Below are 25556 nucleotides of genomic sequence, written 5' to 3'. Positions count from 1 at the left end.
CACAAATCTATAAAGTCAAAATACATTTCACACTATTCCCATATAAAAAACTATTCCCTAAAAAAAAGGAGCTGCTGCACTCTGACTACACATGAATATTTTATGCAGTTTTAATTTTCTGTGGTTAGGAATCCCATTGAATTTTTTGAACAGGAATTAGCCAAGGACTGAATAACCTCCCCCTCTCATCTCCTTTTACATTAATTTGCAGTGATCAGATGCGGATGAGGGATGGTAAACAGTAAGAACGTGCTCCGTTGCAAAATAAATTTGATTGTGTTGCCTAATACGAAAATGTACAGCATTACTTTAACAAATTTTAGGTGGAAAAATATTGGTTTGAAAGGATAACAGTACAGATCATTTTACTTCATTTATTCACTTTTTGCAAGTAACAAACTTCCTAAAATCCCGAGATCCAGCCATACTGGTATTAACACTTACATAGACTCCACTTTCAAACTGAAGTTTCCCATTGCTGTATTGATTTTGCAAATTAATCTTTCATGTTATAATTGTCCATGAGAGGGTTTTTACATTTATTTTACTAATAATATTTTCCCCTACTGACAAAGAATGACGATACTGTTTTGCCCACTGATTTTATAGATAATTATCCAAACCTTCCACAAATAAACCAGATTTGTTACTCACTGTTACCCTACCAATTGATCTAGTACTTACAGACTCATAATTCATCATGTGAGCAAACTATTCAAATAATTTTGGTGTGGCAAAGCTACATGTGACTGATAAATCCGAAATCCCATATAGTGACTCCCTCCTCGCATTATGACGTATGACCGGTAGTGCTTGGGCCTTGTTGGACATAACCGCAAGACAGTGCGCCTACTGAAAAAATGTGCTCTCAGCTCCAAAAGTTCCATAGAACCAGCAATGTTTAAAGGGTATGGTCTGCTTTGTTATACCACTATTGATAGTAATACCTATTACATGCCTCCTCCTGAATTTTTCCAACAAATGCCAAAAATGAGTATTTTTGGAAAACTCAAAAGAATCTAGAAATCCCAAGGTGATCCAACAACGACATCCCCAGAAAAATGAATAATTGTATCCTAATGAACAACTGAACAAGAGCTCCCTCCTCCCTAAGTCGTCATAACTATAATCAAATAAAAATATCAGGCATACTCAACATTCTCTCATCCTACACTTGAGGCTACAATCTTTTACAGTTTTGTTATATGTGTGGTATGTATACAAGTGATACATAAGGAATTTCTCTGGTTTGTGGCAGTTATGTGAGATCGTGCACTCGGCATGTGCAATCAGCTGATGGCCACAAAATGTTAGGGAATTCACATGCCTGTCACATGGAGTGCTGCTGCCGCACACTTATTCCTTGCTGCAGCACAGACAGTCTGTGAATTCTGTGATTTAGCAATTAATTATTCTGTTGTTATTAAGTAGTAACTGAGTCTTCCACTACTGCAGAAGGAAATAAATATTCATATTCTCTCTCCTATTCTAGTGTATTACACAGAGTAGCTCGAAGCAATGTATGTTAACTCAGCAGTGAATTGTTGTCTGTAGTCCACATGCCAAGCGCGTCAAAATAAGCCCAGCCTTGTATCCTTACAAGATAAGCTGCACTGGTGGCCCTGAGGTGATCATTGTCAGGAATGTGGATTATAAGAGAAGATATTGTGTTGCACAACAGAAACATGACAGATAACAATGCCCCTGTTACTTCAAGACTGACAGTACGACTTCACCGTTTTGACTGAACAACCCCTCGCTGTGGTTTGCACAGGTGGAGGGAAGTTTTCTGTGTTCTGGAATAATAATGATTCTACCAAATTTGTGCTATTGATTAGTCAGCTTAATCACAGGTATGCAGCAGAGGTACAGGATATTATAACAGTGCCATTGGAGACAGACGCATACCTGAAACTGAAAGCTGAACTCATACGCTGGGTATCTGCCTCGCAGGAAGAGAGGGTACTACAAGTGCTCATCCAGGAAAATGTAGGTGGCAAAAAGCCTTCTAATACCTCTGCCACCTACAAAGCAAGGTCAATGCACTTACTGTACCAGACATGCTACTAAGCATGTTGTGGTATAGAAGATTGTCAGCACAAATCAAGGCCATAGTTGCATTGCAAACTGAAATGCTTTTGGAAGGGGTAGCTGATCTGGCTGACCATATACAGGATGCCATCGTACCTACATCCTACCCTCACATGACTAAATTGCAACAGTACTTCGACAGATGTCAGATGTGACTTCAACAAATTGACAAAAAAAGTTGTGGCACTGGGACAGCAACTGAATGATGTCCTGTTGAACTAAGTTGACGCTCTAAGCAAACTACTGAGCAAATTTCTTGCATACTGCCATGTTAAAGGTAGATATTGACACAGATCACAGAGTGGTTCTACATCCAGTGCTCCTCATGATGACGACTCAGAAGCAGCTAACATATGCTGATAGTGAGTATGTCAACCTTAAACAGCAGGCAGAAGTCGATGTGTCTGGTTGTTCCTCTGCCCACCTGTTTATGACTGGCCACAAATTTTTGGTTTTTCTGGGATCAGACCTAAGTATTTTTCAGAGAGACAAATTGGGTATGTGCTGCCTGGTCTCAAACTTCAGACTGTCGGCAGCTAACAACTCCACCATCCAGTGGTGCGTGGTCATCGTCTCTCCACCTCGTTTTCTAGAAGAACAGTGTATGGTGGCCATGTGGTTATTACCATGCCTTAAATGCAAGGACCATCCCAGAATGTTACCCTGTGTCACATTTGAGATACTACAACAATGCCTTGAGTGGAAAACAAATGTTCAGCGTTCTTGATTGTGCCAAGGCGTACATCCAGATTCCTGTTGCTGAACAAGACATTCCTAAAATGGCCATTATAATACCTTTTGGCCCATTTGGAAGTTTGTTTATGACCTTTGGCATGATGAACATGATTCAAATGTGGCAGTGATTTATAGATATGGTGCTATGAGGTTTACTGAATTGTTTTTCATACTTGGACAATATCCTTGTCTTTTCAGAAACATTGGAAGAACATAAGCAACACCTCAAGCAAGTTTCTGAGTGCCTGACTGCACACAGTATCATCCTGAATTTTTCTAAGTATTTATTCGGCCAACCTGAAATAACTTTCATGGGCTGTCAGATTTTGTCAGAGAGATCGCACTCCTTACCAGAGAAGGTCAAGGCGATTTGAAATAATCTGCATCCAGTAACAGCAAAGGCACTACGTAGATTTCTCAGCATGCTCAATATTTACCGCTGCCATCTGTGTGGACAGCCAAACTGCACACTCACCAGTCCAAAAGTGAAAGGCACTTGTGCATTGGACACTGGTGATGATTGACACATTCGAAGTTGCCAAAAAAACAATTTCCAACCCTGTACTACTCGCTCATCCAGCGATAGATGCATCCCTGACTACCATCGGGCCTGCACTCCAACAATTTGTTGCCTTTTTCTCATGCAACAATGATGGAGTGTGCATATGAAAGAGAATTGTTGGCTGTTTATGTGGTGGTGAGATATCTCTGTGAAATACGGACTATAAACCTCCCACGAACATTTTCCATGAAGTAATGACAAGTGCTTGCTGAGACAATTCAACCAACGGATTTGTAGCACAATTTTTGATGGATATCCAGCATGTCTCAGGGCTGAATAACATGGTAGCTGATTGCTTGTCACAAGTCGGTGCTGTCACAGAAACTGTTGACCACCTATGTTTGTCCATTGTGCACCAGTCTGATCAGGAGCTCTGTGATGTACTCAGAGATACTAAGGCACACCTTCGACTCAAACTTGTAAACCTGCCAGGAACAGACATGCAATTATGCTGTGACACAGCCACTGGAAAGGCACATCCATATCTGCCAGCAGAACTCTGCAAGTGCATTTTTCAGAGCCTTTATGATCACCCAGGAACTGCGGCAACTGCTAAACTTGTCTCTGCCGATTACGTATAACCCAGAGTACAGGAGGATTGCCGGCAATGGGCTTGTATGTGCCTAGGCTGCCAATGTAGTAAAGTCTTACACCATGTCCATGCACCCATTGGGAACTTTCTGGAGACAACGGAGAGATTTTCCCATGTTCAAACTGATGTTACGGGACCCCTGCCACCATCAGACAGGCAACGCTATTTATTGACAATCATAGACAGATTTATGTGTTGGCCAGAAGTGATTCCAATGGAAGACACCTCCACAGAGACGCTGGCAATGGCGTTCATGTTTCATTGGGTTGCGCATTATGGTTGTCCACTCAGCCTTCATCAGTCATTGTCCTTTACCCATGTATCCCCTTCCCTGCTCCCATTCCAGCTCTACACAGCCCTCTATTCCACCAATGCACTCACAGTCTTTTTATTTTCTCCTCTTCCACTGCCCCGTACCCTCCGTCTAACCTCCCGACTTCACCTAGCTGCTGTATCCTCTCTCCAGCTCATCTCTGTATGCTCCCACAAGCACCACTTTACAGTCCTGTACTCCTACCCTGCTACCCCCCGCCCTCCCCCCTTCTCCCTTTGCCTCAGCTTCCTCCTCATCTCCACCACACAGATTGCTTCTCCCATCATGCACTGCTGCTCACAGTCTGGCCTCAGCAGCCAGAGACTGTGTGTGTGTGTGTGTGTGTGTGTGTGTGTGTGTGTGTGTGTGTGTACATCGTCTAGTTCCAATGAAGGGCTTCTTGGCCCAAATCTTACGTGTTTGTCAGTCTTTTTGTTGTGCCTATCTGTGACTCATTGTCTCTGCTATATGGTGAGTAGCAGTCTGCCCTTTTCATAATGTTATCATTATTCAAATCTGGATTTTCCTTATTGCTTTGAAATTAACTGTTAAAAACTGGTATTTGGGAGCCTTTTGATTGGAATGTTTACTTTTGCAAAAACTCCAGATTTTTTTTTTTATTTTCAATATACTATTTTCTTGCTTTCAACTTTGGCTCTAGTCAAGGTTTCAACAAAGAATTCGTTCTATTGAGAAAAAGCAGCATTATTTTCTGCCAGAGAATAGAGTTCTTCTTTCATTTAAGGTGTTTCTCGACATTTGTTTTTCTTTTCCCACCCAATTTGATAATTAAAAAATCTGCAGAATTTATAATTTTTGTGGGCATTCATAGCAGTGTGGCTCATACTTGACATCATTACAGATAGAACTGACAAAATACTTAGCATATAAGTAGAACAAAAATTAAATCTATTTGCACTCTAGGGGAAAATTTTTGGCATGATCGAAATACATTGCCAGGTTTTATTTCCTGGTTGCTATAGTGTAGAGTGCGGACACTATAAACTGGCAGTTGGCTGTGAGTGTAAGCAAATCAGGAGTATGATTTCTGGTGAGGGGAGCAATGCAGTGAAACAAGCCCCACCTCCCTCTCGTAGAGCAGTCAGCCACATGTATGTTCTTATCTGCAAAAGTAGAACTGACCTATTGTCAGGGTTGTGAGGATCGTAGTAAAACTCTGTGATGGAGAGGATTAGTCGCTTCACTCACTCCAGATTAAGAAACGAAAACAATGAACAACAAAAAGCATTTGGTAAGTGCTATCTTGCAGTTGCTTGCTGAGGTTGACATTGTCATAAATGAGGTAGTTCATGTCCGACCACTACTGATATTTGATGCAACCACAGCTCAAAATACATGCCACTTAAAACTACCATGTTAAAGTGTCCAAATTGTGCCAACTTTTGAACTTGAGGTAGCAGATGATTGCATTGCTTTGTGAAAGATGCTAGGTCCCACAGGCATATCCTGTGTTGCAATACACAGTGTGTATGTTATTAGGTAATCATGTGTCTTTGCATTTTGAGGCAGAACGTGCATCTGTACTTGCATTTATTGCGAATTTTTCAGTTCCATACGTATGATGTATGAGACATGTTTGGAAAAAAATCTCATGAAAACATTTTTTCCAAACCAAAGTTTATTTTTACAAGAAAGAGCATTTTTTAAACTATTTTGCTACATAATTGCCATTATTCTTCAGACATTTTTCGCAGCAGGAAACCAACTTTTCTATGCCCTTTACAAAGACAGATGCTGCCAATGAAAACAGCCTCTGCTGAACACTGCTTTTTTAGTTATACTTAGTTGTTAAGTCGAATCCATTCCCATTCTACAAAAATGATCAATTGTCTCTGGAACCTTCGAATAAGCAAGTGTATGATTTACTAAAATAGTCTTAGGTTTAATTATTCTCTTGTTTCTCCCCAGAAAACAAACTGCTGGATAACTGCACCATTCTTTCCATCGGCAGTCTGTAGTAGGTGATAGGGACCATATTTCGGAGCCTGGGGTGGTGAAGCTGGTGGTGTCAATTCTGTAGAATTGACGAACCCCTCTATTCTCCAGCCCACCAGTGAAGAGACCCCCCAGGAACGTAGTCCTATGTGTTGTGTGTGTGTTGTGGGCGGGGGGGCGGGGGGGGGGGGGGGGGTACCTGTCTTTGTGGGGCTATCTTTTGTCCTCCTTCAGTCCTTACACTCCTAGTTCTTCCTTTTCCTTTCTTTCTTCCCCCAGTGGGGTACAGGTTCTATCTTCCCAGTATCCAATTGCAATAGTTGCATTGCTACCATATTAAGATTTTAAAGACATATTTTCATTAATTGTGTGCATGATGGATTTGAACCGTATATTACAAAACATTACAGTATATGGAATTACCTTTTATTAATTACACACATACTAAAAAAAAAAAAAAAAGGATTATGAGACAATGCTAATTCATTTATACGGGCCGACAGGTGTGAGATATTTTGTAGCCAAATTTTGGAAGTAAATAATTTTGTTCAGTGGAAGTGAAATTTTGTACTAATTTTGAATATAAATGAACAAGCTTTATTGCTAGAATTGTGTGATTTTTGTTATACAGGATAATTGTTTAGAATATAAAGCTTTAATTATTATGTAAGAAGATTTATTAAGGGAGAAGTCCTGTTTTGTGTATTTTATTATTTGTATGGGGTGTTCCACGTGGTTGCCGTGCTGTTACAAGAGAGTTGAAGACATATTTGGTGTCCTGGTGGCAGAGTAGTCAAATACGGCAAAGATCTTCTGCGGCGGTCATGCTGCAAGGAATACCAATGACCAGAAGTTTATATCAATAAAGTATACATTTATGTAACGAAAAAAGCTTGTTATTTGTTACACAGAAAGTCCCCTGTAATGAGATACTTAATCGTCTAATATGTGTTGTATTTAAAGGCACAATAAAAGCCTTAAAAGATTGGAATTGCCAACTCCTGGTTTTTAGGAAAAATTAAGTTATTCTACAGGTAAGAAGAATATTTAACTAGTTGGGGATTCGGAGACTACTCCAAGCTGAAGATCACAATGAATTAACTTCAATTAAAAACAAAACTTAAACTAAAAACAAACCTTTGCACATTCCATGCCTTTTGTTTTGAATTACGTACCATAACTGTATTACAGAGTGAACTTTACCATCACTGGATTTTGAAATTGTCTTAAACATTTTGATCAATTACTTACAAATGTAATACTCATAGCCCAATCTAGCTGTAGCCTCAGGGGAAAGAATGAACCAGGGAGACAAGTATGAATTGTGCAGAACTGTAACATTAGTGCTGCAGTGGCAGTAGAATGAAATGGCATTCACTTTGTGGACATGCCTCCCGTGTAAGTTCATAAAGAAGTTATGTAGGCAGCAAGTGACAAGGTGAAACTTTGATTCCAACTTTAAATTTTGTATTGATATAGCGATTTGTACTCTTCCAACTGAAATAAACAAGTTAACTCTCAGTTTTTTGTTGTGGGTACAGATTTAAAATAGTTAATGGCAATACAGCTGGGTAAAATAGCACAGTGTAGCCAATATTTTGTTGTGTAATATACCACATCTTTCCCAGTCCACAATATGCATTGCACCCTGCTTCTGCTCCATACTTTAAACCCAAGATAGGCGAAACTACAACATTGCAGACAACAAAGGAAAGCATTCAGAAAAACAGACTACAGATAATTACTGCCAAAATGTTGGTGACGATTAACTGGAATGTAATATATTTGTTGCAATATAGCTGTCACAAGAATTAGGATTCTTCCATACACCACACCTGCATTGTATGGCTCTGTAAGATCTTCCTGCCTTTGTTGTTTGATTTAGCTGATTTGTTATAAAGGGTAACAAAGTCAACCATTACTCTCTTCACACTGCTGAAATGATTTATGTAAAGCACTTTTACGGTTTTCTTAATTATTTTTTAGTTGTTTGTGCTGTTGAAATGATTTATGTAAAGCACTTTTATGTTTTTCTTATTTTTTTATTTGTTTGTGTCTTAATCTACAACATTTATAGACTTACGTCTGTGGACTTCTGTTATGAGACATCATTGCTAAATGTTTATAAAACCATTGCAAATAACATTGCATTATGTAAATGAATGACGATTCTTGGTGATTGGAGTGATCTAAAATTTGCTTATCTAAGATGTACTTCATACTTAGCAGAGAGTTCTCTCAAATTTTATCCAGGTACCTAAGTCAGCAAAGCTGAATTTTGGCTTTGATGAGTTACGTGGACGTCACACACTCTATCCTTGTGTGTCTGTGAACAATGTCTACATTTTCCCAGGCGTACCAGAACTGTTGGAGAGGCTGTTTACAATTCTTTACAAGGTAAAGAAACAAAAAATGTATATCTAAATTGAAAATTTTAGAATACATGAATCATGTGACAGGTAATGTTTCATATTATCCATGTAATATGAAGCTACATTTCTTTTTAATATGACATATGTATTCTTAAATTTACAGCTTTTGTATGTATGTAATATTGACTGTAGTAATATGTCTGAGAATAAACTATGATGTGAAATTGACTTTCTGACTAAAATCTGGTTATAAATAAAAAGTCTGAGTTGAAATCTGGTAGTAGTTAAGGAACGCATTCATCTTGTGTCTGCTTTTAAGGCAGTTAGAGTTTACATAAACTGTCACCACATGATTGAGACATCTGTAAATCAAAGAGTCCTATGTATACTCTTGAAGGACAGCAAAATAAATTTAAAAATGTGACATCAGAATTAATTTGTTCTTGTAATGGTAACAAAATTACACAGTAGTGCTTTAATTAACACCTCTACCTTACCACATAACACTGACATCCAATCTTTAGTAGAAGGGTATTTTCAACTTATGGAGTTAAACCAGTTAGAAATATGTTACAAACAATCTTTCTTTGCACCAGAATCCTTTTGTATGATGCGTCACTGTTATGATGATGATGATCTCTGTTTTGATACAGAGACTTAATGTTTCGATGGAGTAGTTCAGTTTACCTTAGCTTTGTTTTCATTGTGTCAAATAATTTTGGAAAATGAGATGAATTTAAAGAAATTTTTCAACACACCCCTGCCCATCCCACCTCTGTTACGTACAATGTACTTAGGTTTACACTCTTATTAACTCATGCATGATGTTCAAGCAGTAATCTCAGTCTGCATGTTAGCCTGTCTTCTACCTTTAAGCTCTCAGGTTTTCAAATCTCGTCCGATGCACTCCCCAGCAGTCAGTCTTTCCTCCTCATCCTGTACGAAGTCTTCCCTGACCTGCGGTTCTGGGTGACTTTCCCGAAGTCTACCCCTTTTCCTAGACCTCTCCGGTCCTTTTCCTTCACCCTTCTTCTTTCTCTCTGTTTGAAGGAGGAGCCACTGGCTCCAAAAGCTTGCCAGTTACAATCGTCTATTGTGTGTGTGTTCTGCCATTGCTTGGTGAGTAAATTTTTTTTGTATCCAATTAAGTAGTTGTGTCAGTAATTGACTGTTTTAGTTCTTACAAAGAAATTTTAAGATATATAAAAGAATGAAAGAAAACCAAAAACTGATGTTGCAAAGGTGACCTGTGGAATAATTTAGATGGATTCAGTATAATAATTGTCACTAAAGAAAAACTTCTGCAAATTAAGCTGGAAATTTTGCCCAAGTTGATCAACAAGTTACATCTAATTTCTGACAGCTCAGAACTTCAACAAGACACACGTATTTTGAAATATACACAATGTAGAGCAAAGAAAATCATGTCATAATCTAAGTATATTAAGTGTTCCCTCACTATACATCTACGAGCTGATTATCTTTGTACACAGTAACCCTGACTTATTTGTAGAAAATAATTTTATGCTGCCCATCCACCATTTAAAACTTCATGTTCAAATTCCACGTTATGTGGCCATGGAAATTTATAACAAAGTGAAAGGAAGAGAATTGCTCAGTATAAATTTAGGAACACTGAAAAAACCTTATATAAGAAACTAGTGTTGAAATGTTTTACTCAATAAAAGAATTCATGAATGACAACATGAAAATTTGAGCTGGAGAAAGCAAGTACTTATGACTGTTAATTTTTAAAAGTTGGTTACTTTCAAAGAAAAATTATTAATTGCTTAATTAATTAACTATCTGGTACAGTATATTATATTACTGATATTATGAAAAAAAATTGTAAACCAGTTTTTGTGTTTTGACGAGTCTCCTGTACATTAAGTCGCTGACTTGAAATAGTATGTTATGACACAGTAAACTTATATTCTATTGTATTCATGTACCCATATGATTACTTTTTCTTGGGTCAGAGGGTGGAAGGGGGGGGGGGGGGGGTCACCACAAAAAATCGTCAACTCATTAAAGACTGTAATTTACAGAGTAATATTCTGATGACTAGATGCATTTTTATCATACTTGAGCTGTTTTTGCTCGACTATTTTTTCAGCTGAGAGTGAGTAATGAGGAATTTACCTTTTTTTCTTGAAGGCATCAACCTTTTCTCAAATCAATCCTCAAACCACTACTTCCACAAGGGTGTAAAGCAGCATTTATATTTTCTTTCTGCATTACTGTTTTCAGAAACACTCAAAGATGAGAATTCTTCACAGAAATTACTCATGTCTCTTGAACAAGGTAACCTTTCTGTTTAAGATTGTTTGCTATTCATCAAGCTTTTGCCTTTTTTGTAGTTTTCCTGTTGGTTGTTTCTGCTAAGTTTCTGTAGACAGCTATTGTAATGATGTGATTATAGCAACATACTAAGTAAATAAATATATTGTTTGTGCAAGTATTTTCTCTTTGTATTCACTTTCCCTTTTTTCCGTAATCTACCATACAATTTACCCTGCCTGTATATACTCAATAATACATAATTTACTTCCAAACCAGTGTGTGCAAGTAGTTTCACTTTGTATTCATCTTCCCTTTTTTCCGTAATCTACCATACAATTTATCCTGCCTGTATATACTCAATAATACGTAATTTTCTTCCAAACCACTTTAATATATTTTTCCCATGTGGAATGTTTCTTTCTATTATATTCATAAGTAAATAAATAAGTATATACAGCTGTGAATCAGATGCACACATCACAGGAAAATTATATAAAACTCTGTAGCAGACTTTAATTATCTCAGTAAGGAGAAATTACAGCAAGTGGTTCACACAACAAAACAATCGTGAATTCTTATTTCTCCATTGATGCCTTCCATTTTTTGATTCATAACTTCCTAATAAGCAGAATATTTGGAGAACAGCAGGTGAACTTCCTAGATATGACAGCTAAAAAATTGACTGCAGCGTGTTGAAACTTGCCAATCACAGTGCCTGTCACATAACTCACACATCAACAATTGCAATTAACTGGGCTATTTTCTGTTATTCTCTAGCTGAAATAGGGGTGTGGCAAGGTGCCGGCTGACACCAGAAAATGCATGCACCCCATTATTCGGAGTTCTTCATCTCAAATATTGTTTGCTACATTGAAGATATTTGTAGCCTATTTTAATTTATATGTTTTTTATTAAATAAAGTAATTACCACCATGTCTTCATAATCTTATTAACCAGTGTTTTTCATTTTAGTTTATTATGCCTATTTGTTTATTGACCATTATGGTACTATGCTGTTTCCTGGCTCCAAAATAGAACAGCTCTCCCCTAGTGTTTGCAATATGTATTTGACAACAGTTTCTCATGAATGCTGCATTTGCACACAACCTATGATGTTTGGTTGTAGAAAAGAAAAATAATTATTTCAGAAATCAAGTTTGCAGAAGTTAGATTACATTCAACAATAGTTCCTCAAATATTTTCTCAGAGCCATTACAGTCCTTGAAGTTGATTCACTAGAGCTGAAGATGGTACCAAGAAATGATCAATTTTTGCTTCACTCAACCAAGTGGTCGTTATTATTGAAATGAGAAAGTAGCAGGAATTAACATCACACATAAGCCACACAACCAGGAAAGTATAATCAGATGCACAAACAATGTGAGCCTGTGAGACATAAAACAATGCTTGCTCGTATTGCAGAACTGTGCCCAGCAAGTGTTGTTTCCTAATACATTGTCCGTTAGTTTTATGTGACCTTGTCATTCTGTTTCTCGCTTCATGAACAAACAGAGCCCATCAGCTCACTACTGCCATCTATGTGTGCGGTACAGTTCCCTTGGTTGGGCACTAGGTGATCTGTCTGCTCCAAATACTGTAACTGCTCCTGTTTTCTTGTGACAGTTGTTTTCTCACATTTGCAAAACAAGTATGTGAGTCATTTGTATGCAGGTACTGGATGTCTGTCAGTAAAATTAATTTTGCAAATAATAAAATCCATTTATAATAGTCACAGGGAAGATGTGTAATTCTTGAATGCCTGTAAATTCACTAAGATAGCTGTTTGATCACTATGTTGTTCCCACATCCCACAGGTGGATTTGAGTGAAGTAAAGTGGTATTGATACATACAACAATCAGGTTTATTTTCAGTTTACAGCTTCAACATCAAACCAATTTCGTCTGATGATTAAAAATGAAAACTTGGCTATGCTTACAGCCAGCAGGGAAGGGAGGGGATGGAGCTCTGCATCCACCCAGTACCATCACCTTACTCCTACTCCACATCCCTTTGTGGGTGCCCCTGCACACATTGTCAGAATTAGTTACATGTGTATTACCTGGTTTCCCTAATACTTATTTTGATAATATTGATGATATTTCACCTATTTTGTTCACTGTAACGTGTGGAAGGTGATCATATAGCCTTAGAAACATGCTCCATACCCATGTTACTGCAGTATCAGGAACCAAATGTATTGTAAAATCTGTTTTTTTTTCCTCTCTCTCTAATTGTCAGTTGTTCTCCACTTTAGTGAAATGAAAAATGAATAATCTGTTACAAATGTCCTATTTTAATTTTACATGGCATTTCTTGATTTACTTTTTCAGGATCTGTTTGGTAGTAAAAACAAACATGCACATGTGAAAGAACTCTACCTGTCAGCAAATGAGGTTGCTGTGACAGAGAAACTTAATCAAGCTGTGAAATTATTTCCAATGGTATCTTTTGGCTCATATCCAAAATTTTATCACAGGTTTGTTGTGTTTACTTAAATTACAAGTACATCACATCATCTTACAGTCTTAATCAGATTGGTCGGTTGGTTATTTCTGTGTTCCATAGACTACCAACACAATGTATATCAGAATGACGTAGAAAAGTCATATGTGATTTATTTGCATATAGAACAACATGCTGGTTATTTCTGAGTTCCTAAGTAGCACAGTGGCATTGTAGGAAAGTACCCCTACCTAACATAATAAAATACTTACAAACATTTAGCTGAAGTGGAGGGCATGAGAACGGGTATATTGGGTACCACACGGTGAATATGTTCACAGGGGGTTAAGCAAAATTCATTCAAATAACTAAATTACAACAGGGAGCACTGAATGATCTCAAAATTTAATAGTTTGTAGCAAAATTCACTTGCTGATATGATAACATTAAGTAAAGAGCAGGACAGAAAGAATAGTGTCCTTTTGCTGACTCATCCCAAAAAATAGAAGGGACAGTCAAATGAAAATGAGACACGTGGAAAAAAGTAAGTAAACTGTTTATTATTTCAAAAGTAATCACCGTAACTGTTAATAAATTTATCCAACTGTGAGACAAAACAGCCAATGCCTTCATGGAAAAATGTTTGCAGCTTCCTATAGAACCATGATTGTAGCCAGGCATATAGTCTTCTTCATCCAAAGCAAATCAGTGGTTACAAATATCTTTCCTGAGGGCTCCAAAAATATGCAAACTGCATGGGGAGAGTTCAGGACTATATGGAGTGTGTGTAAGGGCTTTCCAGTGAAACTTCTGCAGCATAGTAGAAATGGAAAGATATGGGCCTACCCACATGCACCATAGTTAAAACAACCTGGGCAATATGTGGGTGCGTCACAGTACTTTGCAATGAGTGTGTGGAATATAAAGTGGCCATGTGGCATGTATGCCATGGTGAATGGGCAGGAGCAATGGAGGGAAGATCAGAACTGAGGATGATGTTAGGTGAGCAAAATCTGGAGGGAAGATCAGAACTGAGGATGAGGTTAGGCCAGCAGAAGCTTAGCTAGATCTGGTGCTGTTGTCTAGGACCCTGTAGTCGCTATTGTAGTAAACAGGTGTCCAGTTGCACGACAGAATTGAATCAAGAGTGGGAGCAGTGCTGGCATAGCGTGATTGGTTTCTGGCCCTGTCCTCGGTGGAGCTGCAGTAGAATTGTGTCCGGGGCGGGGAGGGGGGGGGGGGGGGGTTCATGGCAAAGGGGTGCTTCAAGCAGTATCAATGATGACACAGCTGTTGGCAGCATGGCAGAGGTCCATCAACTTGCGAAAAAGGGAATATGTGAATTGATGCTCACAGTCTGTTGTGATATGATGTGAGCAGCTGAAACAGACAATCCACTTGGAGACAAAGATGGTGGTCACTATGGGGGTGACTACTGTGACAACAGTAACATCAGGTATTGGCATTGCCCGAGGCCAGTGGGAATAACAGCAGCTGTCAGAGGAAGGAAAGGGGTCACCAATGTCCATGTGAATGTCGGAGAAGTGATGCCTGACATCTATGCAGGCAGTGTCAGGGGTGTATATATGGTGATGGACTTTGGCACGCCAACAGGCTAGGCAGGTATGGACTCAGGTCTTGCAGTCCCCCTGAATACTTGGCCACATGAAACGGTGCATCACCAGAGTGGTAGAAATGCACATGCTGGGGTGCACCAGGTTGTGTAACTGCTCAGATGTCGCCTTGGGGAAGGTAGTGGGGAGGAATGAGTGTGCTGAGCTGGTGGATATGTTACACCAAATACTGCAGTCTGAATCGGGGACTGATGTATATTGAAGGTGGAGACCAGAAGTGGCATCCAAGCAGAGGTGGGTGAATATCAGGTTGTGACCATGGACGGCACTGAGTGCCTTCAAAGGATGAATCAACACTGGACCTTAGACAGTCAGTGACTATTTTTATCATTTCAGTAATGCAGCTTATGTTTGTAGTAAACTTGAATATGAACAACTGTTACTGGAAGTGACAGGGAGGGGATTGGTCAATGTTTTTAGGGAGCACTTGGATTTGGTGAAGACTGTGGAGGACCGATCTCCACTGATGGCCAAAAATATTTTATTGCCGTTTAGAGGGCAAGTAGCTCTCTGTCATATGTGCTCCAGTGCCATTAGATGGCAGAGAGCGTGGATGAGAGAAAAGTTAGTGGCTGCCAGTTGCTGCTGAGGTGCCGTTGCAGGCAATCTGACTGGCATCGATCACAGTAGCAAATAGGGGTGGGGGAAGGAAAGCAAGGTAGTGTTTGCTGAGTCGCACTTGGTGGCAACAAATCTGACTTCCATTTGTAGTGTCCAAGACACAGGCTTTTGAACCCCTTTGTTTTCACACCATGAAGGGCTGTGGTGAGTGGCTCCTGTGCAGGAGTGGCATTCCTTAGGTGGCAGTTGAAGAAGTTTAACATGCCAAGGAAATGATGGAGGTCCTTGAATGTGTCAGAGTGTGGGAAATCTAGGATACCTCACATATTGTTGGGCAGTGGACAAAAATCGATGGCAGAGATATTATGGCACAGATATTATGGCACAGGAATACCACCTCGCTGACACTAAAACTGCACTTTGCTCTGTTTACGACGATGCCAGCTTCCTGGAGGCACTCAAGGATAATCTGGAGTTACTTGCTGGATTCTTCGAACATCACAGAGACATTGAGGATGTCATCCAAGAGACAAAACACCAGGGCAAGCCTTGCAGCATACTGCCCAGAAAGTGCTGCCATATTTGGGCAGCATTAAAAAAGGCTAGGTCATAAAGATGTTTTTGTACAGGCTGAAGGGTGTGATCTAGATGGTCTTCTGGATATCCTCATGTTTGAGAGGGATCTGGAAGAAATGCTTGATGCAGTTTAAAAAAATTGTGCATAGTGGTTTAGCTGCATAGGAGTGACACCGGTAATCAGTTGGGAATGGTACAGATGTTTAGCACTCACTAACCACACCTTGAGTGCCAAGAACCATCCTACTCTTGACAAGTTGAAGGATGGACACCCAAGGGCTCTTTGAAGGATGCAACAAGCCAGTGGTGGTCAGCTCATCTAGAGCTCATCTGGAGGTAGAGGCTGTAACCAGCAGAATACAGGTGGTCCAGGCATGGCAACAGACAGTTTAATTGGAAACCTCGAATTATGCACTGGAGGGGCATGTAAGAGCAAAAAACTGTGCCAGGAGGTCGGCATGTGGCCAAAGAATGCCACCTTCTTCACATGGAAGAAAATGGTGAAGTGGGTTGTGCACTTTTTCTTAGTTGATTTCTTGGTATTGCTGTGGATGAGCTGCTGGCTGGTGATGTCATGGAGCAGACAATAGTGTTCAATGAAGTCTGCTCCATTATTGGGGTTGGTGATGTTCATGTTGACAGGAGAGGACCCATTCCAGGGCATGATGATGTTCGCCATAGGTGGTAATGATAAAGTTGTTCGCTGCCATCAGGAAGATAGCTGAGGCAGCTCTTGGGTCCCATCCAAGCCACATGGGGAGATAGACAGTGTTGATCAGGAATCGTGTGGTGCGGAGGCATTGCAGACAAACAAGCACTGGCAGACTGAACAGCAGCCAGGCATGCCTCGTTCTGACAGATGTTAGAATTTGGGGATCAAGAGCGGGGCTCTATGCAGTTAGCAGTATTGGGCTTAAGAACTCGTGGTACTAACAGAGACCAGCCATGCCGTAAGAGGCATTGGCATGGTGGCTGGAGCTGTGACAGTGGTAGCCATCATTGTGCTGTCAGGTGGTGTCAGTTGATCTCAAGGTGGGCGATGGTAGCCTGTAGCATTATCATGCCTGCAATAGACCGACAAGGGTGTCATATATTCAAGAGTATTGGGTGCTGTGCTGCGGGTCACTGGAGTGAGAAGTGGCTGGTGACATCTCCGCATTGAGCAATGAGTGTCAATTCTTGATGGGGTGGCTGTCAGTTTGTTGGCTGGCTGGCAGAGTCGAATGGGAGTGCAGGTGCCAAGTGAAGGGGGCAGTGGCAGGCAGGGAGACCAGTGTCTCCTATACCCTGTCAGTGGGGTTGGTGGCATCATTGAGGGAGGGATCGGCATGCAAAGCCACAGCTGTCTATATTGGGTCCAAAAGGCAAGCTAGTCAGAAGTTGTGCAGGAAACTGTCAGAGAGCCCGTGTTATTCCATCATGTGGATGTGGCGGAGTCGTTGTGAGGGTTACTGCTTTCCGCACTGCTTGAGGAGAGGAAGGACCCAAACGTGCTGCATCTTGGAGGACACGAGTTGCATCACAAGGTGACAGTGGAGTGTCTTTAGCAGTCAGTGGCTGGGGAATGGCGAGATGACCATTGCGGGCCTCCTTCATGTATTTTACCTTGAAGTGGCTGATCACCATTGGGAACTTCGCATCATCATGGGTGATACTGCAGCCAGTGAAGATGGCGTCAGCAAGGAAAACTGCAGGTGTGGGTCCCGGTGATCAAAGGGCTGTAGATGAGCTGTGGTGCAGCCAGGTGGAATTGGAGTGCGGTACCAGAGGCTGGACTGTTGATCAGATCAGCGATGATGGGGGTTTCTAGAGTGGCAACCACAGGTGGTGAGGCATTGGTTGGGCTGGTGGTGGAAGCCATGGTTGTTAGTTTGAGAGGGGGAAAACATGCTAAGCACACACAATAGAAATAGTTTGTGGTGTGAAGCATGCGATGGGGAGTCTGAATGCACTGCTGATGCTATGAGGTGGCCATCAAAATGCTGAATTTTTAGATTTAGTCACCTGAGTTAATTGTTGTATCACCAGTGTGAGAAATTGTCCCTACTTAAGTTAGTAAAATGATCGCAAAAATGTAGCTGAAGTTGAGGGCATGAGAGCAGGCATGTTGGGTTCAGCACGGTGAATAATGTTCACAAGGGGTTGAGAAAAGCAACAGATTTCTTCAGATAATTACAACAAGGAGAACTGAATGATCTCAAAATTTACTAGTTCTTAACAAAAGTTGCTTGCTCATATTATGACACTAAATAAAGAGCTGTGCAGTAAGAATTCTTAGTGATGATTCGCCTCAACAATAGAAATCTGACAAACATTCCACAATGTGGGATACAGAAAAAAGTCACTATCTCATTTACGAGTATTCTCTAGCATGAACACAATTTTTGTTCTCTAGAGATGTGGAATTGGTTGTGTCTCGTGGGAGAAATGGCCAGGACAAGATCCAAAGGAATGGAACTCAGTTATCACCCAAACATACTGGCCATAATGGGTGGGAGCTTGAAACTTGGTTAGTATCCACATGGCACAAACACTTGCTGGTTGGAGGGAACACAGATGATTCTGAATACTTTTTGACAAGTGTTTCAAATATGAAGTGCATCAACAAGTGGTGTGTCCATCAAACTGTGTGTGGGACTGAATTCTGATATTATCATTGTAAAGAGAAGGTCTGAACTGAGAGTTAGGTTAGGCCAGTAGAAGCCTAGCTAGGTCCAGAGCTATTGTCTAGGTCCTGGTAATCAGCAACCCTAATAAACAGTGTCCAGTAGAGTGGCTGAATCAGGAGCTCTTGTGAAAGTAGGCAAATGATGAAAGAAACTTGCTTCCTTAGCAGATGGGAGTAATGAATTAGACAGGTATGGAATGGGGCAGGATTGCTAAGACAAATGCCCAGGGAAGAGCTGACAACCATGAATTGAGTGAAAATGAACATATTAGTGTTTGACACTTTTGTTACTAATGAAACGTAATTGACTTTAACACCAACATAAACATATTTTTCTACTGTTCTGCACAGAGGCAGACTACTAGGTTTTGATTAAAAATGTTTCTGCAGAACAGAAGCAGTTGTTCAGAAGAAATAACTTCAATTTTAAATTTATTTTGTTACTTAAGGTGGTTTTGAAAAAATGATTAAAGTTTTCAATCATCTAGAACTAAAATGCTGTAGAACGTACACAGTTTGTGTTTTTTGTCAATAAAATGCCTTTGTGGTTACATATTGAACATATTATTAGAAGGTGCAGCCACAATGCCAAACTTCTCTCAGTCTTTGTATCCTCTCCTGAAGTGGATGGAGTTGATGTTCAAGTGTTCCACACGTGTTCTATTGGAGGGTAGATGTGAGGGTTTTGCTGGCCAGTGGAGTCCCTTAATGCCATGAAGGCAGTTCATATACACATATACTGCATGAGAACGAGCGTAATTGATACAAAGGTGGTACCAGGAAGCTATTTCAAGAGAGGTAACAAGTAAGGCTGCAATATGTCTGTGAAATGCCACTGTACTGGTAAAGTTCAATGAATCTGTACCAGAGGTGACTTTAATGTCATACCCAATAGGTCCCCACACTAAGATTATAGGGATAATAAGATTGTGTGTCTTCAAAACCTTGGCGAATTGTGGCATCTCTCAGTGATGTCACCATACTGCAGATGGTGGTCATTTGAGGTAATACTGAACCCTAATTCATCACTGAAACTATTACCTGTCAACATATACCATCTCTTTTTGGTTTGGAAATTTACTTCCCCTACTGTTATTTCTGTTTATATTACACCACTGTAGTTTTCAAAATAAATATATACTGTGGAATAAAAAGTTGGACTTTGTGCATAATAATCTGTTTTATTGGTTAAAACTGTAGACATTGGCCTTCTTACATTAGATCGTGATGAGGTTTCCTATCTCTTGATAAGTTTTTATCTTTCTGAAGCTCTAGTCATGATTAATCCCATCTCTGTATAAGTGTTTATCTTTCTGAAGCTCTAATAATGATTGAGGGAGGTTGACACTGTCCTATTTATCCTCTGCCATGCACTGTACAGTGGCTAGCAGAGTATGTAGGTGTAGAACCTAGTAATTGTAGTGTTATCAACACTCTGGCTTGAGGCATTGCATATAAAACTATCAGGTACTTCATTAAAAGTTGAAAAATCTAACAGCCTATCAAGATTGGGCACATCATTTGATGTATGGTAGGAATCACTTTCACAGATACTCCTTACCTAATTTGTGGCAGTTGTAATACAGCTGTTGAAGCCCAGGCAACTGACCAAAATTTTGCAGCAATTATTTCACTAATAGAAGAACAACTTTGGCCTGTGTGATACCATCAACTTACCAAGCAAATTCAGTTGCTTATATTCCATCAGGTTTCACATCTTTCTCTGATATGTGATGGGTTATTGGTGAAAAACTCCATAGCGTCAGATAATTTTGAGCACTATGTCAACAAATTCGTGTCCTCCAGATAACTGGATCATCCAAATGCAATTGTGACGTTGCTAAATCTGAAGGTTCCTTACATGGGTAAGGAGGAAATGAACAATTTCCTTTCCCTCCTCACTGGATGTGTGGCATATGAGTGGTTCATAGATATATTGAAGAGAGTAGTTTCTGTAACAATTCCAAATAAAATTTTCCGCCTTTGATAAAATAAGTATTTTACAATAAGCTAGAACCTCTGGCTATTGTGTTAACTAGAATAGCAATACGAGAGTTCTGACAGCAGTCCACAAAGGAATGTACCTAAAATACAAACATGTTAGTAAAAGGATGAATGGCCTTTCAAACCATGATGCACAAATTTTAACACTAAAAGGCTTTTGTACTCAAATAAATGTCACATATAATTACAAACTATACAGGAAAGTTAATCCAACAGCAATAGAGAGTTTTTTTAAACCTCATCAAGGAAGAAGAGTGGCAGGGTGTTTATATGCCGATAACATAGATGACAAAATAATGCTTTCCTTAACACATTTCTCATGCTCTTTGAGAGTTGCTTTCCATTAAAATGTTCTAAATGGGGTACTAGCAGTAAAAGGCAGCCCGGGTGGCTGACTAGTGGGGTAAGGATATCATGTAGAACAAAGCAGGAATTGTATCAAAACATTAGAAGTAATCACAATCAATCTACAGTAGCCCATTACAAATAGTACTGTTATTAGGAGGGCAAAGAGTATGTGGTACGTAAATAGAGCAGCTAATTCACAGGATAAAATTAAAACCATAACAAGGTTGATAATATAAAGTCAGTTCATAGTAAAAATATTTCTGTTACTGATAAATCAGATATATGTACAGTATTTAACAATTATTTTCTTAGCATTGCTGGTGAATTAAATAAAAATTTAGTTTCTATAGGGAATCATATAACTCTCTTGGCAAATGCCTTTCTGAGATTGATGTCTGGAATACTCCTCTGTGATACAGACAAGGGGGAGATTAAGTCAATAATTAAATCACTGAAGACTAAGGACTCTCATGGATATGATGGAATGCCTAGCAGAATATTAAAGTACTGTGCTGCACATGTTAACCCTGTTTTTACTCATATTAGTAATTTTTCCTTTAGGAATGGTCAGTTTCCTGAAGTACTCAGTAGTAAAGCCACTTTATTAAAAGGGAGACAGGAATAATGTAGACAAAGGAAAAATGTAGACAAGTTTAGACCTATTCCTATACCATCAGTGTTTGCTAAAGTTATTGAAAAGGCTGTGTATGTAAGGATAATTGATCATTTTATGTCAATCAATTTGATATTAAATGTACAGTTCGGCTTTAGAAGTCATTTAACAACTGAAAATGCTGTACTCTCTTTTCTCTGTGAGGTACTGGATGGATTAAACAAAAGGTTTTGTATGCTAGTCATATTTTTTGATTTAACTCAGGTGTTTGATTGTGTTGATCACAAAATATTGCCCCAGAAATTGGACCATTGGGGAATATGAGGAGTTGCTCACAATAGGTTTCACCTCTTACTTTAGCAACAGAGAGCAAAAGGTCATTATTCACATTGTTGATAATGGCTGTGATTGTGATGTGGGGTCTGAGCAGGGTACTGTCAGGTGGGAGGTGCCCCAGGGATCAGTGTTGGGGCCACTCCTGTTCCTTATTTATATAAATGATATGCCCTCTAGCATTACAGGTAACTCTAAAACATTTCTGTTTGCTGATGACACTAGCTTGATAGTGAAGGATGTTGTGTACAATATTGACTCGGTTTCAAATAGTGGAGTTCATGACATAAGCTCATGGCTTGTAGAAAATAAACTAACATTAAACCACAGTAAGACTCAGATTTTACAGTTTATATCACACCATTCAACAAAACCTGATGTTTTAATTTCACAGAATGGGCGTATGATTAACGAAACTGAACAGTTCAGATTTCTAGTGGTTCAGATAGATAGTAAGCTGTCGTGTAAAGCCCACATTCAGGATCTTGTTCAAAGACTTAATGCTGCCATTTTTACTATTTGAATGGTATCTGAAGTGAGTGATCGTTCAGCACGAAAATTAGTTTACTTTGCTTATTTTCATTTGCTTAAGGCATGTGGTATTATATTTTGGGGTACCTCTTCCCATTCTAAAAAGATATTTTTGGCTCAGAAACAGGCGATTCGGGCAATAAATTGTGTAAGATAACTAACCTCTTGTCGACCTCTGTTCACGAGTCTGGGTATTTTGACATTTGCCTCTCAATATATATATTCCTTACTGTCATTTGTTGTTAACAATATTAGGTTATTCCCAAGAACAAGCAGCTTTCACTCAGTTAATATTCGGCAGAAATAAAACATGCATTTGGATCTGACTTCCGTAACTCTTGTGCAGAAAGGTGGTGTGCAGTATTTTGCTGCATCCGTTTTCAATAAGCTGCCAATAGAATTCAAAAATCTTAGCAGTAATCCAGTTGCTTTAAATCGAAACTGAAGAGTTTCCTCATGGGTCACTCCTTCTGTTCTGTCGAAGAGTTCCTTGAAAAATTAAGCTGATTCTCATTGTATTGTTGACTCTGTTTACTTAAACTTATGGCTTGACTTTTTTCGGGTTCATAAATGTATTATTTTTATGTGTTACTACTTTTATGTTGTAATTTCATGTTCTGACACGTTTCATGACCTTGGAGATTTGCTCCTCAATTTGGTCCTATGGAACTTGATGTGTAAATAAATAAATAAAAAAATCAACACCAGGCTTAAGCAGTTCTTGAAACAGCAGAAAAGAGAAGCTCTGAAGTTGTTCTGTGCCTTGTTCAAATGCAGCACTAACATGATGAGTGCATGGCAGAAAGTTAAAAAGATGTAGAAACCTAAATATGGCTACAACATTGGAGATAAAGTCACCAGCTGGATACAAGGCTTTGCACACACAATTACTTCTCCAACTATTAACACTCAAGAAATATCATTTGGTAGCATGGCAGGTGATCACTTTCTGTTCATCCTGAAAGAAATCAGGCTCGAAACAATGCCAAAGAGATGCTCAGAAGTTGTTCTTACCTTGTTGTAATGCAGAGAGCACTAAGGAACTTCCATTGGCAGTCAAGCAAAGACCACCTCCAGGTTTTACAACATTGGTTACCGCATGCTTGTGCAAATACATCATCTGAAATATGGTGTTGTTGTGGTTATCCATCGAAGACTGGTTTGATGCAGCTTTCCATGTTACTCTATCTTGGGCAAGGCTCTTCATCTCTGAATAACTGCTGCAACCTACATGCTTCAAACCTGCTTACTGTATTCATCTTGTGGTCTCCCTCTATGATTTTTATCCCCAACATTTTCCTCCAGTACTAAATTGGCGATTCCTCGATGTCTCAGAATGTGTCCTGTCAACTGATCCCTTGTTTTAGTGAGGATGTACCACAAATTTATTTTAACATCAGTTCTATTCAATACCACCTTATTAATTAGATGATCTACTGATCTAATCATCAACATTCTTCTGTAGCACCTACAGTCCAGACAGATATCTAGCTGGCCGCTGTGGCCAAGCGGTTCTAGGCACTTCAGTCTGGAACCGCGCTGCTGCTACGGTCACAGGTTCGAATCCTGCCTCGGGCATGGATGTGTGTGATGTCCTTAGGTTAGTTAGGTTTCAGTAGTTCTAAGTCAAGGGTCTGATGACCTCAGATGTTAAGTCCCATAGTGCTCAGAGCCATTTGAACAGATATCTACAGGAAAGTTTTCCTAATAACTGAATCTACATTTGATTTTAATAAATTTCTCTTCTTCTCCTTCCCATTGCCATTTTATTCATACATTTTATATCTTCTGTGCTTTGGCCATGATAAGTTACTTTACTGCCCAAATAGTAAAACTCATCTACTACATTTAATTCCCTCAACATCACCCTATTTAGTTCAAATATATCTCTATTATAACTATATTCTGTTATCCTGGATATGATTTTGTTGATGTTCATATTATATCCTCTTTTCAAGATGATGTCCATTCCATTCAACTGCTCAGATGTTCTTTGCTGTCTCGGAAAGAATTACAATGTCATCGACAAACTTTCTTCTTACTGAACTTTAATTTCATCTCCAAATTTTCTTTTGTTTCCTTTACTGTTTGCTCAATGGACAGATTGAATAATATCTGGGATAGGCTAAAACCCTGTCGCATTCCCTTATCAACCGCTGCTTTCCTTTCATGCTCCTTGACTCTTTATAACTGCCCTATGGTTTCTGTATAAGTTGTAAATAGCTTTTCACTCCCTGTATTTTACTCCTGATACCTTCAGAATTTCAAAACATGCTTTCTTTGGAATTGGAGTTATTACAACATATTTTCAGTTAAATGTGGCTTACAGAATAATCTCTTTCGAAATAACTGCACAAATCATTGTACTCATAGTAAAGTAGGAACAGGTGAAGGCCATGCCATGTCCTACATGCCGTTTTCTCTGTGCTATTGCATCAACAAAACTCTGAAAATGGAGTATTAAACCGCTAATGGAATGGAGGCTGGAAGACAACTAGTTACTTTGTAGCACTTAGATTGCTTCAGATAGGATTTGACAGCTTTGTCACATTCATTTGGTGCAGATTGTTCATCGGTTTTTTGTGATATCTCAACTGTGAAAGATGATGTACAAAATCATGTACTAATGCATAAGCTATGCTGTCTTAGAATCCCAGTTACTTTTGTCACAGGTATATATCACCTGCTTCACACTTGATGAGTGTAAATTTGGTTATTCAATGAGATGAATGTCCCATACAGTATATAGCAAGACCTCCATCTAAGGGCAGTCTTCAGCTCAGTATTTTACACCATATGTACTGCCTGTATTGAAAGTTCTTTGCTGGCAACTGTTGAACTAGTACATATGCAGACAAAATATTCCTCTGCTCAGTGACTGTGCCTTTCAACAATATATGCAAATGCAGTGGCCAGATCCTATTAAAATATTTTCTAATGT

At 39.3% G+C, this 25556-nt stretch overlaps 1 protein-coding gene across 1 annotated transcript in view; it reads left to right on the top strand.

The window, feature by feature from the left end:
- The window catches only part of LOC126183074 (FAD synthase-like), a 112355-nt gene that overhangs the window by 34547 nt on the left and 52252 nt on the right, over positions 1-25556 (top strand). Inside the window, exons 5-6 of the mRNA XM_049924905.1 lie at positions 8503-8646; positions 13236-13381. Coding sequence (XP_049780862.1) covers positions 8503-8646; positions 13236-13381 — 290 coding nt within the window. The remainder of the gene's footprint in view (positions 1-8502; positions 8647-13235; positions 13382-25556) is intronic.

Source organism: Schistocerca cancellata, chromosome 1 (assembly GCF_023864275.1).
Source record: "Schistocerca cancellata isolate TAMUIC-IGC-003103 chromosome 1, iqSchCanc2.1, whole genome shotgun sequence".
In the NCBI taxonomy this organism is placed as follows: Eukaryota; Metazoa; Arthropoda; class Insecta; order Orthoptera; family Acrididae; genus Schistocerca; species Schistocerca cancellata.
This window is presented reverse-complemented; position numbering and strand designations above follow the sequence as displayed.